The 14,199-nt window shown below is 37.7% G+C and overlaps 1 protein-coding gene across 2 annotated transcripts; it reads right to left on the bottom strand.

Moving 5' to 3' along the window:
- Positions 1-2,530: 2,530 nt before the first annotated feature.
- LOC119783122 (neuronal pentraxin-2) lies at positions 2,531-12,592 on the bottom strand. 2 transcript variants are annotated; one of them, XM_038284467.1, is made up of 6 exons: positions 12,196-12,592; positions 8,143-8,937; positions 6,213-6,681; positions 5,551-5,804; positions 3,661-3,840; positions 2,531-3,513 (listed from the first exon to the last, which is right to left on the bottom strand). In XM_038284467.1, exons 2-6 carry the CDS (start codon positions 8,758-8,760, stop codon positions 3,304-3,306), a joined length of 1,731 nt encoding a protein of 576 aa, XP_038140395.1. In that variant the 5' UTR covers positions 8,761-8,937; positions 12,196-12,592; the 3' UTR covers positions 2,531-3,303. The 2 variants fall into 2 exon arrangements, with proteins under 2 accessions (XP_038140395.1, XP_038140396.1); XM_038284468.1 differs by having other exon boundaries at positions 6,213-6,678; positions 12,196-12,590.
- Between the last annotated feature and the right edge of the window lie 1,607 nt (positions 12,593-14,199).

Here is a 14,199-nt window from a genome sequence, read left to right as displayed (position 1 = left end):
TTAGCCATGCAGCAGTTGTGTGAGGCTCACTTTACTCTGCATTTGACTCATTTGGATTTACCTGCACTGAATAATGTAGCTATCAAACTATTATTCTTAGGACTTAATCTGTTTAACATTACATATGTTGAATGGAGGAGACATTAAAATGCTTAGTATCACACCGTTGCTACGGTCACATTTGAAATGCCTTAGACACTGATCAGAATTATATTACTAGTGAGGCTTATTTTTAGCAAACATCAACTTGAATTGTTTAGAAAGAGGGGTTACTGAGATCTAATTGTGGAAGTTGAAAGGTATTTTGCACCAGAAGAGCAAAATTGATAGTCTTCTCATTGGTCTGACTGTTAACTCCCTGTTTCAGCTTTCAATTCTAGCCATGCCATAAACTGAGTTGCACCCTTTTCCTTAATGTTTTAGTTGTTGCTTCCTTTAAATGTAAGATTTTGTTAGAGGTTATGAAGCTCATTAATATTTCCTGATTTGTTTTGGGGTTTTTACTTTAGTACTTTTTATTTTTTTTATAAACTCAGTGTGTTCAACAGCAGTCCATTTGACACGGCTAATTTAGTTGAAATATTACTGTAAGAAAGGCTAGAAACTTCTCAAGTTTAAAAGGATAATATTTGTTTTGTGTCTGAGATATGATGATATATACCCTTGGAAGTCTGAGAAGGAGGTTTATGAGCTGAAATTTAAATGTTACAAAGAGCTTGCTAAATGATAAACAATAATTAAGCTTTGATTTATCAGTAACCGACAACAGACAATAGAAAAAGTTCAAATTTGTCGCCATAAATGGATTTGCTCAATGTCAAGGTCATAAACTACATATTTGATTGTTCTTTTTTTTGGGGGCGGGGGGGCTACTATATGCAGCACTTTATCAAGTTTAGCATTTTGGGGGAAAATGCTGTTACTCTGACTCACTCCAATACAATGTGGCACCTCCTGTTGGTAATCGCACACATAAACAAAAACAAAACAAAAAACAATGGGAGTTTATTTTAAGATGTCCTGTCCGTTATCTAAACTTTTTAAAGTGGCTGTCAGATCCTATGTTTAAATGAAGTCACAATATCCTCTATTTTTGGTTTGTTTTCATCCTTTTGTTGCCAATATTACCTGGACTGTTAATAATGCTACTCTCATGTTTTAATGTTCAAAGTTGCCAAAAAATAAAACGGAGTCCAGGTAGAAGCAAGAATGAAGACTAAAATTACCCTAATGAAAGAGATGCTTCTCTACAGAGCCACTGCATTCAGAAAATGATTTTTTGTATTTATTTATTTTTTGTTTACTTCGAGGTAGAGATGGGTTTATCATCTGTACATGTAGCAAAAGGAAAACTACGATGCATTGGTGCCAGTAAAATACTGTGTAACAATTAAAAAGTGAACAAGATTTGTTGTGTGTGGCTTTATTTTCTCTGAGTTCACATCCAAAGGAGAGGAGCCTGATAACTAAAAAAATCTGCCTGCCTCCCATTTTGCTTTTAGAAATTCAAGGATCTACTAGTAAACCGGCAGATTGAAAGCCAAATGCTGTTAGGAGCATAGGGACAATCTGATCTGATACTAGATGAACTCAAGTTATTTAGGGCTTTATACATGAGAAGAACTTCAAATTTTATTTTGGATTCAACATGAAACCAATGAATGGAAGTTAAGATAGGAAAAGTACATTTTGTAAGGTTTCCTAATGATAAAGGGTTACAATAGTTCAGCCTTGAATTTGAAAAAAGGATAACTAGTTTCTCAGCATCTTTTATTGATATTGATTTTTGCAATATTTCGTACATGATAATGAAATTATAGAATCCTATTAATTACAGAATTCAAATAGGTTCTGATCAAAAATTAAACCAAGGTTTTTTTCGTGATCTCAGACCAGTTCATAATCATCCAGATAAAATGTGGATTTAATCTAAATGATATGTCTAATAAGCTTCCTTTTTAAAGAATCATATCTGGTCTAAATTCAAAGTGGAAAATTTAAGTATGTCATTGAAACGGGCCTGTTGTTTATCTTACAGGTCAGTTTAATCAGTATTTGTGGACAGATTTTGCTCAGTTTCATCAGCATAACTGGAAATGAATGACTTGCTGTTTAATAATTCTACTAATTGGAAGCATATATATAGTAAAGAGAATTGTCCCTAGCACTGATCCCTGTGGTGCTCCACATGTAACACTTGTCAGAGAAATAGGATTTAAACCAGGGAATTCCTACAGCAATCTAAAGCCTTTCTAAAAGGATATTGTGTCAAATGTAAAACTGAGATCTAACAGGACAAGTACAAATACAAGTCTATTATCTGAGGCCTTGAGAATATTATTGGTGACTTTTACCTGAGCTCGTCTACATCCAGGAGTTGAATTACAGATGTAATCAAATCGAAAAGAAATGTTTCAGAAAATTAAAGCAAGTTTAAGTTCTCATCAGGGCTGGTAGGTTGAAAGACAATTACCTGAATAAGATTAACCTGTAAACACTTTCAGTAATGATCAACACATTAGACATTGAGTAGACAAAATGCTTTAGTTTTTTACTTTAATTACATGTCAACAAGAACACAGAATAACAGAGATAAAACATTTGCTAATATCTTCAATGTATCACATACTGTACAAATATACAATAAAGGCCAAAATGACTTGGAAGCCACAGTGCAATGACCTCAGTACACTAAAGTTAGGAGTTACTAAATCAACTAAAGGGCAGTGAATATTAAAGGTTTGTTCTGTGAAAAAAACATGCATTGAGAGGACAAATATTGGGAAAATAAATAGAAACAAAGCAAAATAACACACATTGTTGAGGCAATCAAACCAGGGGGTACAACTCTAAACTATTTGAGATCTATGTTTACATGTTGATTTACACAGAAAATAGATGAAAGAAACTCGACTTCTATGTCTTCTTTGGTAAATTAGCTGTATGATTCATGGGAACCTTTAACAAAAGAATCCAAAGTATGAAGATATTTCACAACAAAAACTTTATCAAACTCACTCTATCCTGTCGAACCATTTAGGTTCTGTTCACAGCCACACAGAACTGAATGCATCCTTATTCACATCATGACAATATGTCACAGTCAGCACTTGTCTGTTTATAATAAAACACTAATTCATAGATGGCAGAGAATGCTCTATATTTTCTCTGTAAAAACAGTCAGGCTTCATTTCTATCCTTTTTCCAACATTTGAGGAGAAATAGTTGAAAGAAAGGCATACAGTCTGAAGATTCAAAGTCCAATCACTGATTTTCTTATGGTTCTTCTTCAGTGGTAAAGCTTTAGTGGCAGGGATCAAAGGGATACCTTGCAACACCCCCGTGAAGCTCCACCTCTGACTCCGACCAGTCGATGACGTCTCCTCGGAGGTGGCTGCCGCAGGAGGCCAGGCTGTAGATGTCAGAGGCGCTCAGTGTGTGCGACCACATGTGTAGGTCTGACATCTCCCCTACATACGACTGAGTGGCATCAAAACGACCTCCAAGAGTGTCCTGAAAGCGGAGAGTGGGATAAAATGTCACCTGATCTTCACAGGGGATTTTTTTTATAAGTTCATGAATGGGAATGTTTTAACCGAAAGAAAACATAAAGTTAGACACTTATTTGCCTTTTTCTTCTTATATGGGAGTCATCTTTACCTGCTCCTGTCCCAGGATGAAGACCCCTCCGGGTTTAATGGAGTGCCAGGGAGAGAGGTTCGTCCCAGACCCCCTCTGCACACCATCCTGGTAGGCCTCCCACTGTCCATCCCTCGTGGTCCACGTCACACAAACATGGTGCCACTTCCCATCGGTCAGAGATAAGGGCAGCGTCACAGCCTGTGCACCAGAGAAAGGCATCTTCTTTTAAAGGTTTGCATTTTGAGACAATAGTGGAATTCAAGTACAACATGTGAAGAAAAGATTGGCGATAATCAAATCTAATAAAATCACCATTGTAGCTTAGAGCATGGTTACGATGACCTAACCCTACTTGGGTGTGATTTTTTTTTTGAGTATGATGTAAAAGTTCTTGATTGTATCCACAAATCTGGCTATTAAAGTTGATCATGATTCTGCAGTGTCACTGTTTGCAAAAAGGTTTTATTTGTAAAGGGAAATTTTTTTGTTCAGGTTTGGTTAAAAAAGTAATACTTAGTAATACAGCAATGTATAAATTAGGAAGGAATAAAAGTGTCATAACAAGTTAGTAATTGTGTAATCTGGTCTAAAGAAAATGTAAATATTATAAGGTTGCCTTGCAGCAAGAAAGTGTCGGGCTCAGTTCCCGGCCCGGGGTCTTTCTAGAGTTTGCATGTTCTCCCTGTGCATGCGTGGGTTCTCTCCAGGTACTCCGGCTTCCTCCAACAGTCCAAAAACATGACTGTTAGGTTCCTGGGCTTCTCTAAATTCTCCTTAGGTGTGAGTGTGTGTGAATGGTTGTTTGTCTCTGTGTTTCCCTGGCGATGGACTGGTGACCTTTCCAGGGTGTACCCCGCCTCTCGTCTGTTAACAGCTGAAGACAGGGACCAGCATGCCTCTTGCCCCCAGCTGGGATAAGCGTGATGGAAAATGGTTGGATGGAAAATGTAAATAAATATTGTATTGCCCTTTTCTATTAATGCCAGCCTATCAAAGTGCTTCGTGTTAGAGCGACATTTACCTAATCACCTTTACTAAAGTGGACACATTCCAGTTTTTTTATGTCATTACACTGTCACAAGTACAGAGGATTGAAATGAACTCTCTGCATTTAACCCATCCCCTTAGGGAGCAGTCGGCTGCCATTGTGCGGTGCCCGGGGAGCAGTGTGGGGTTAAGGGTCTTGCTATGGGACCCAGAGTGGCAGTCTGTGGGACCTCTGGATTCCAAGCGCTATGTCCTAACCACCACTCCTCACTCACACACAGACTGGGATGAAACCTGTGGGGTTATTGACTAAACCAGAGGTACATTGACATTTCACTTCAGGAAACTGGAACTGATCCCATAATGCTCATCTTGCAAACTGACATCTCCAGCCAGTGAGCTACAGTCAAACATCTTACGTTCTGTGGACTGATGAAACAAAGATGGTGCTTAAAGGACACTTTTTTACAGCAGAAGAAAAGTTAACAGGGTTTTAGAAACCCATGCAGTAAATCTCATGGTGAATTTTCCCTTTAAGAGAAAGTTATAGTGAGAAAACCAACAAAAAATGTGTGTAGTTTTCACAAATAATGGAATTAATTTTAAGGAATCTCTACTAAAAATGTAATATTTCATTCGGAACTATGAGAAGGGCATTATGGTAGAATCTGGGTGTCATCAGCTTGATGCATGACCTAATAGTTGATGGGATAATAACTGAAATGTGTTCAGGAAGAGCTAAGGGATACTTTTGTGTTTTATTTTTTTTCATTATGTCCCAGTGTGTGCTACCATATAGTTGATAATAAAGAGGCCTAAAATATAGGCCTAAATAAAAAGCAATGCTTTTATTTATCATGCTTAATGAAACAAAAACATTTTCATGGCATTTTTTTTTCTTTTGCTCTTGTTTGCCCTCACCTTGTCATCCACCAGAAGCTCTATGGGGTTGTTCCCCCACTCGATGAGAACCAGTTCATTGGCCTGTCCTGGTGCAGAATAGGAGAAAGGAGTCCCCAGTCCAGGTCCAACTCCCGCCTTCATCCAGAGGCACAAGGTCAGAGCGAAGATCTCCTGCAGGAGTGTCCTCTTCATCCTGCCGTACATGTAGTTAGTCCTCATCGGAAAACTGATCTGGAAGGCATCCAGGTTTTCTGAATGTTTCCTGTTGGAAGCTGCGGAGGCAGATATGGTAAAAATTACTTATGTTTAAAGCTGCAGAAGTTTTAATATGCAGAATAAATTAGTTTTACTTGTAGTAGTTTAAAAAATGTGAAATAAGAGTGATTGTGATTGATTTTTCGTCACAAGTTTCAACAAATAAACCTCTGAGGAGCTCAGTCGTCTTTGATATTTCACAGTTTCTCAGGTTTTCTGTTAATTTTTTGTTAATGTTTTATTGTTTTTCAACTAAGTTTCAGTTAATTTACTGACAATTTTCAATGAAATATATTACTTGTTGAGCCAACTTAATTTGACCCAAAACATTTGCACAGTCCTGCCTATTTCTAAAGACAGGTGGTGGGTTTATGCATGTACATTAATCTAGTGGGATTCGGCTGTGAAAATGATGTGACCTTTACCTGTTAGGTGCAGCTGGTTGAGCATCGTTTCCAGTTTGTTAGATTGGAACCCGGTTCTGTAGCCGGTGTGTGGGAGGTAACTGTGATTGTCTGCTTCATTACTCCTGTGATCGTCCTCCTCCTGCTCTTCCTCCTCCTCCTCATGACTACCATCATCATGGTGTTCCCCAGGACCTCCACCGTGGTGGTTGTCACTGTGGCTGTCGCCGTGATGGTCCAATTGGTCGCTTTCATCGTCATGAACATTGTGGTGTCCGTTGTTATTGTCATGGTCGTGGGCATCAGAGCTATGGCCGTCCTCATGGTGGTCTTCGTCGTCTCTGTGGCTGGAGTCTTCATCATCATCATCATGGTGGTGGTGTTCTGGGCTGCTGCCTACATGGTGCAGCTGCTCCTCCAAGGTGCTGATCTTCCTTTGCAGAAGCTCCCTCAGAGAGCTGGAATAAGTGCTGGAAGTGTTCCTCTTCTGCTAGGAGGAATATATAAAGAACGAGCTCATTACAAAACAGTCTGGTGCAAATTAGCCTAAAAAGTAACACATCGACACGTGTTTGTGCGCTTTGTTTACAAAGCTTCATTATATGCTAATCATCTTTTCTTCTAAGACAGAGCTTCTCTGTTCCTCGTGTATTCTGTCTGTGCTTCTCCTCCTCTCATGTAATCCAGGCTTTGTCCTGCTGCTCGCCCTGATTACTGTCTGTCAAGGGAGATCACCGTAATTATAGCTGATCTTCTATACACCCACTCCCACAGATCCTGACATCTCTCTATGATCACAGTCCTGAGAAGACAAACGGCATAAATACACCCGCATACATCCACCATTTTAATCAACCTTTTCTTTCTACTTGTGGAGACGCATCTTCAGCTTCGTTTTGAGTCGGGTGCTGATATCAGGTGGTTATCTATGACTTTAAGAGTGTCTCCCCTACCAAAGGAATGAATGGCTTTATGAGATTAAGCAATTCATGGTTCTTTTGCATTACGTGCTCAGTGATCCAACAGTCTGGGACTTCAACAAAGAGCCTCGTGACAGCAGTATTAATGCATCCCATCCCACATGGGGACACCACTTCCTCCCTCCACCTCCATTTAACTTTTCTCTCCCCCTCCTGCAACGTGCTTTGCTCATTTGGTAACGCTAAAAACACAAACTTTCGTATTTCCTGTAAGTCTTTTCTTTGGTGCTGGATCAGCATAGAGTCGCACATAATTATGATTTTGAAGGTAAATTATTTATAGTTTTCTGGTTTTAAAATGTATTTAAAAAAGAGTTCAGTTTTGCATAGATTTCTAGTCACCCCTCTTTCCTCCATAGTCCCTCAATAAAGCGCAAGTTTTTTCCTAATTTGTTAAATGTGTGTATTTTAATCTCAGGATAAATCCAGATGTCTGGATTCACCACTGGTGAAAAATAAATAAATAAAAAAAAAAATAAATAAAAAATTATTGAGGCAGTTTTTGGGGAAGCTAGTAAACTTAAATGGGAAGATAAATAAAACTAAACATGAAGCAATCATGCAAGAAAATTTCAAATGACAGCAAGAACCACTGACGGCCAAAGTCAGTCAAAGTCCAAACTTAAATTCATGTGAGAACCTGCTGCATGACTTTTAAACTGATGTTCAAGTATGCTTTTCGTCTAATCAGCTATTTATGAAACAAGATATGGCAAAAGAAACGTCTGAACTGGATGCGTAAAAACTGGTAGAGATGAAGTGGAGAAGATGTCATTCTACCAAAGAAAAGCTCTACAAAGTAAGGACCCAGGGTGCCTGGAGCTAAATGAATCACACCTTAAAGTAGGTATGCATAAACCCCCCCCCCCCAAAAATGAGCTGATATTAGCATCCCTTATTATTCAATAGCTGATATTTACTGGTTTATATGTTATGCAAAGTTCAGTTTTTACATCCAGCTTTCTGCTCACCTGCAGGTTGTTCAGCCTCTCCTTCAGCGCCTGCAGCATCCGCTCCATCTGCTCTGTTGATGAGGTGCTGTCCCCTGCCCCCATATGTTTGTCCTTTGCTCCGTCCCTTCTTTGGACAGAGGATGGGTGGTGCTGTGAGTCTAGGATGAGTCTGCCGTTGCCATAGTGACTGTTTTCGGTGTATGATGTGTGGTGAACAGGCACTCCTCTGTGATGAGAGTATGACACAGAGCCATGGTGCTCATCATGAAGCGACACGCCTCGCCCGACGCCCTCACACAGGGTGAGCTTGGCTGTCAGCTCTCTGATGGTCTCCCTCTGGTCGAGGATGATCTCCTTCTGCTGCACGAGGCTCTCCCTGAGATGGAGGATGGAGGCTTTAGCCTCATCGCTAGCACCCCACCAGCCACTAGGAGGGGCGTTCTGATGGTTTTGTGACCCGGGGCCTGTAGATCCCGGACTCGGGAAGCAGGAAGGGTCTGCATCTGCAGGAATCGGGGTGCAGACGAAACGTGGGTGGGCTCCATAGTTGAAGTCTGAACTTGATGTAAGGGACACAAGGTGAAGTAAGGAAAAAATCACAGGGAGAAATAGCATAGGGTTTCCCATGATCTCCATCCAATGTTCAGCCAAAACCACCTAAAAACCTGGCTTCACTTTACAATCTGTGATGCTGGTGAAGTAGAGGATGCTCTGAAGTTTCTGCTGTGCGAAGACATAAAGGACCAAGAATAGCTCCTGCATCCACAATAAGAACCGTCTGAGAGATCATGGGTCACAAAACAGTAAGAAAACCTGAAAAAAAAAAAAAAAAACATATCGAACATTAGGAAAAACTTTCTATTTGAATGTATTGATAAAGCTACTGTTTCATGGAACCCTAAGTCTACAGAAACTCTCAGACACGATCCAACTGAAGCTTTACTGGGTGAAACTTATTGTTTTATTACGGATTTGCCCACAAAGGTGAAAAGGCATTGGGAAAAGTCTGTTTTTAGCTCTTGGCTGCTCCCCAGAGCGTGTGACAAAGAACCTTTAATGTTCCAAGACAAAACAGGAAGTCCTTCCAGATGAGGATTAGCTCCTGTCAGAGGTCAGTCATCCCGACCGGAACATTTGACTCCTTAGAAAAACTCCTTAGGAAAGGGACAAACGAATGGACCATCTCAAACATTTATATTTATTTAATTAATGTGATGTCATGGACCACAAATGGATTTCTAGTATAATCAAATAACTATGCCTTACAATCGCTGACCCTTCAAGCTTTTTTACATTTTTCCATTTCATTATCACAAAATTGTATTAAATTATTGATGGATTTCATGTAAAACAACACAAACTGTGCAGAACTGGGAATAAAAAAAAAAAATGCAATAAGTTTTCATTATTTTTAAGAATAAAACTCTGTCTGCCCTGAAATGTTGGATAAAGGTTGCAAGCTTTGTTCTTCTAAGACTAAACACTTCACCAACTTTTCCTCTGAAGTTGATTTAGGCCCCGTCACATTTTATAGAGAAGGTTTATGGAAAAATCCTATGGGAAAACTAGATTTACATCTAGACTTTGTTATGCCTTCAGAGGAAAAACAACACCACAGCATGATGTAGCCAACACCGTATTTTAATATTAGAACTATGCAAATGGACCTTTCTATAACAGCTTTTTAACAACCATTTCCTTCTCACCTTTGTCAGCTCTAACACTTACAGGTTCCATCACCTGAGCTGTGGATCCTGCTGCTCCTCCAGAGTTACTATGAGCCTGTTGACTCTGTCTCTGAATAATTCTCACATTACCCAGCCTGTTAGATCAACTAGTCAAGTGTAACTTGGTAGGTTTGCACCAACATTTTGTTGAACAGACATAGAAAAGTTTTCATAGCCTTCCATAAATTGTTTCATTTTTTTCTTTTAATAAGTAAACGAAACAGATCATTTGGAGACATAATTAGTAAAATGTTTCATTTTCAACTTATTTTCTGCACTGAATGAATTTGCTTTGTTGCACGCAGATTAGATCAAAGAAGATTGGAGAGGAGCTCTTTTTCCCATGATCAGGTGAGCAGTGCTCAGTGAGATGTTGAAGGATTTGGGGATGATTTTATGACCTGTAAACAATAGTTAACCATAGATGCCTTCATACAACAGCTGATTTCATTCTGAGATGGACTGTATTTTCAGAGTAACTGCTCATTTGATTTTCTGTAGGGGTTCAGAGTAAAGAGAAGGGAATACAACTACATGTCACACTTTGTCGATGTATTCAGTCAGATATTGTGAAACAATGCGCGCTTGTTTTGTTCCACTTGAAATCATGCGCTACTTTTTTTCTATTAGATAAAATAGCAGTGAAATACACAAGCACTTGTGGTTGTACCCTGAGGCAATGCAAAATGGGCCCTGATGCACAGTATGTTTCTATATAAGGCAGCTGACCTCTCTGCATGATGTCCTTTATTGTACAATGTCGGCATTTTGAAATGGCACACACATAAAGCGGCCTCTAAACCCCGTTGACCACCTGTTGCTCTCTGTGACCAGCCCATCAGAGAGTATTGGAGCTCAAACTTCATGCATTATTCCCTTGATTTCATCAATAATAAAACAAAAGAGAAAAATTGGAGGGCAGGTTAATATTTTGTTAGATCTCCCCCAGGTTTTATTCTAAAAGCAGTTTATTAGCAGATGAATGCCTTAAATGAATTATTTGCTCTTTTTCCTGTATCTCCTGTTACCCTGGAGATTAAAAGAGCTTTAAGGAGACAGATGGTTGTGCCACAAAATCATGTCACACCCAATCTCCATCATTTAGACCTAAGTTTATTATCACCCACAGGTTCCCTCAATTAACCTAATTAGAGACAGTTGCCGTGCCATATTAGTTAGGGTTAGGTCGGCTTGCTCACTCCTTGGTGTGTTGGTGTGTATGGGTTGGTGTTAATCCACTTGCAGCCTGTGGGGTCGTGCAACATCCCAGCAACATATGGTCCGGGTGGATCCTGAAGCTGAGCGATTAGGCTCGGGTTAGAAACTTACCAATTTGCTGAGATGTGTAATTAAAAGTCAGCTCTTTATGGTTTCATCTTTAACCAAAGCTCCATATTTGTTAAACAGGAGATGGTGTTAAAAACATCTGGCTGTCAGTATTTCTTTAGATTTTAAGCTTTAATTATCTTCCTGGTTGAGATTTTATCCTATAAAAGTACATTAGAGCTAATTCACTTTGAGAAAAAGTAAGATTTTAATATATATTGAAATTAAGTTATTAGAAAATGCAAAGTTGGGTATTTGGATTATGGCCAATGGGGACAAAGGACAGTGAAATAATTTCTTCATGTAAGATTTAATACCAGGTTCTCTGAGGTCCTGTGATTTTAAACAGTCAACATATTGTGTCAGCTATTATTCATAGCATACTCCTATAAAACAAATTGTCATTGACACATAAATAATCTACAATAATCAAAAACTTAGTAAAAAGACAAATTCTAACAGTTAAACCATTCTCAGTCTTCTCAGGAACAGAGAAACTATATAAGGAAGAACAAAAAGATTTACCTTAAGCATGTGAAAAACATCTTTATTTAATATTAAAATGTTTTTTTCAGGTTTATTGGGGTTTATGTTACAGTTAAAAGACGAGGTAAGACAGTGCAAGTCTAAAAAGCAGAAAAGTAATAGAAAAGTTGGACTAAAATCTGAAATTAATCAGCTTTTTTATCATAATAGTTAAATATCAGAAACTCAATATGTTTTTTTTTCTTCAGTTTCCTAGGAGTTTTCTGGGAGATTGTAAGTTTGTTCCAGATAGATGGAACATATGAACTAAATGCTGATTCTCTTTGTTTGGTTCTGGGAAGGCAGAGTTAACTAGAAGCAGAAAAGCTGAGTTGTCCAGAGGATTTTAAAAACAACAAAAGTTCTTTAGTGTAATTTAGCTAAATTATTTTACTGTAATAATAAAATGCAAATAAATCAATCTCTTACACCACATGTTTATCTTTAGTTGCAGGAAAGTCTGTGTTTTATTGTTGAAGAGAAGAGTTCTTACCTCGGTGCTTGTTTATCTTCACTTGTTGAATGGTTTGTCCACCTCCTTATACGCTGATCAGATTGAGAGAGATTTACTTCAGAGGGCTCAGCTCATTCCCTCTCTTTCATTGTCTCTCTCCTCTGGTTTTCCTCTCCTCCTCCTCTTCCTTATTGTCCTTTGTTATTGCTTTCTTTTACAAGCCACACCTTGTTACCTGTTACCTCACCCTGTCTTTCCACTGTCTAATCTTTTCTACACACATCAGGGATGAGGGCCTAATCAAATCTGCAGCTCTGACAAACGTGGCTTTTTAATTTGATTTGCAGTTTCCAAATCCCTTTAAACAGCATCCAAATGTTGGACCTCAGCTCCTGACGCTCTCGTCACACAGCCAGCTCACCTACATCTCAGCATGGGAGGAAGTGGCCTGATTAATTCCTCTTTGACTGGCAGCCCAGAGAGCTCAGCAGATGGCTGCTTCAGGGTTGAAGAAAATTACAAACAAACATGATGATTGTAAGTCAGACTTAAATACAGACAGGAGGAGACGTGTTGGTTTGGGATTCTAAATTAGACTGATAATTGGAAAAACAAGAGAACCCATTTTTCCTTCATATTGATTTTTTCTTTTTGTTGATTTTATTAAAAATTGTTCTGACAGACAAAAGATACTTGTTTGTGTCTGTCCATTGAGATTATAATCTGTCTACAAGACAGGTGAAAACTACTTTATATACAACATTTAGAAATAATCAATAGGTATTATTTTGACTAATTTATAAGATAAGGAACATTTTCCCACTAATTTGTCCGAAAAACATTCTTATGCTCTATTGCAGGAAGTTTTGTTTTCCTTTAAATCTTTAAATCATATATGTAAAAAAGTGCATACTGTGTTACATATATGATATAAAGTACTACATACTTTGGAAAGATACTTTTTTTGCCTACTTTAAAATAGAAAAACTTTGGAAACATTTGGCTGTATTTCAGACAGTATTTTCTAATTCATAATTTTAGCAAGTAGACACCCCCCCTCTGTAATTGACATTTGTTCACTATTTTTGCACGTCACTATCACTTTACTTGGATTTAGTTATACATATGCATATATATCGATCTCTATATATCTATATATATATCTATATGTCTATATCTATATATATATATATATATATATATACCGTATATATATATATATATATATACCGTATATATATATATATATATATATATATATATATATATATACCGTATATATATATATATATATATATATATATATATATATATATATATATATATATATATATATATATATATATATATATATATATATATATATATATATATATATATATATGTATATATATATATATATAGATATATATATATATATATATATATATACCGTATATATATATATATATAGATATATATATATATATAGATATATATATATATATATAGATATATATATACATATTCCAAACATGTTCCAATGTATAGCTTTAGATTAAATAAGAAAAACTAACGTATTCCACCCTGTTTAGTGTTTAAATGAGTGTATTTATGAGTTAGGCCCGGATGGGGTGCTGAGAACGTCTAAGTTTCTTTATTGTTTATTAGGTCAGTGCGTGTGCAGCGGGTTCTCCTGTCTGTCAATCTCCTTAGTGTGTGTAAATTAGGCTCAGAGGAAGTCAAAGCACATGAACAGCTTGGATGTAAGGACACCAGACCACAAAACCTCAAATGTTCCCAAAGATGTCTGGCCTAGTGACCCAGTGCTGCTGAGAAAACCCAAATTTGCTCTGTCTGTGGAAACAGACGCCAAACTGGTGTCTGGAGATCAGAGCAGAATCAAATCCTCAGTATGGTAAAACGTTTCACTCTCCTGTGTAGATATCTGCTTCCAACCTAAATAAAAGGATTTTTTTTATAAATATATCTACAAATATGGGCTCTGAGATTTTACTAAAGATCTAAATATTTGTTTTTTTCAATCTATCCTCTGCGCTAACC

Source organism: Cyprinodon tularosa, unplaced genomic scaffold, assembly GCF_016077235.1.
Source record: "Cyprinodon tularosa strain WSP-4 unplaced genomic scaffold, ASM1607723v1 ctg2, whole genome shotgun sequence".
Classification (NCBI taxonomy): Eukaryota; Metazoa; Chordata; class Actinopteri; order Cyprinodontiformes; family Cyprinodontidae; genus Cyprinodon; species Cyprinodon tularosa.
The sequence above is the reverse complement of the archived record's forward strand: the minus strand, read 5'-3'. Positions and strand labels throughout refer to the sequence as shown.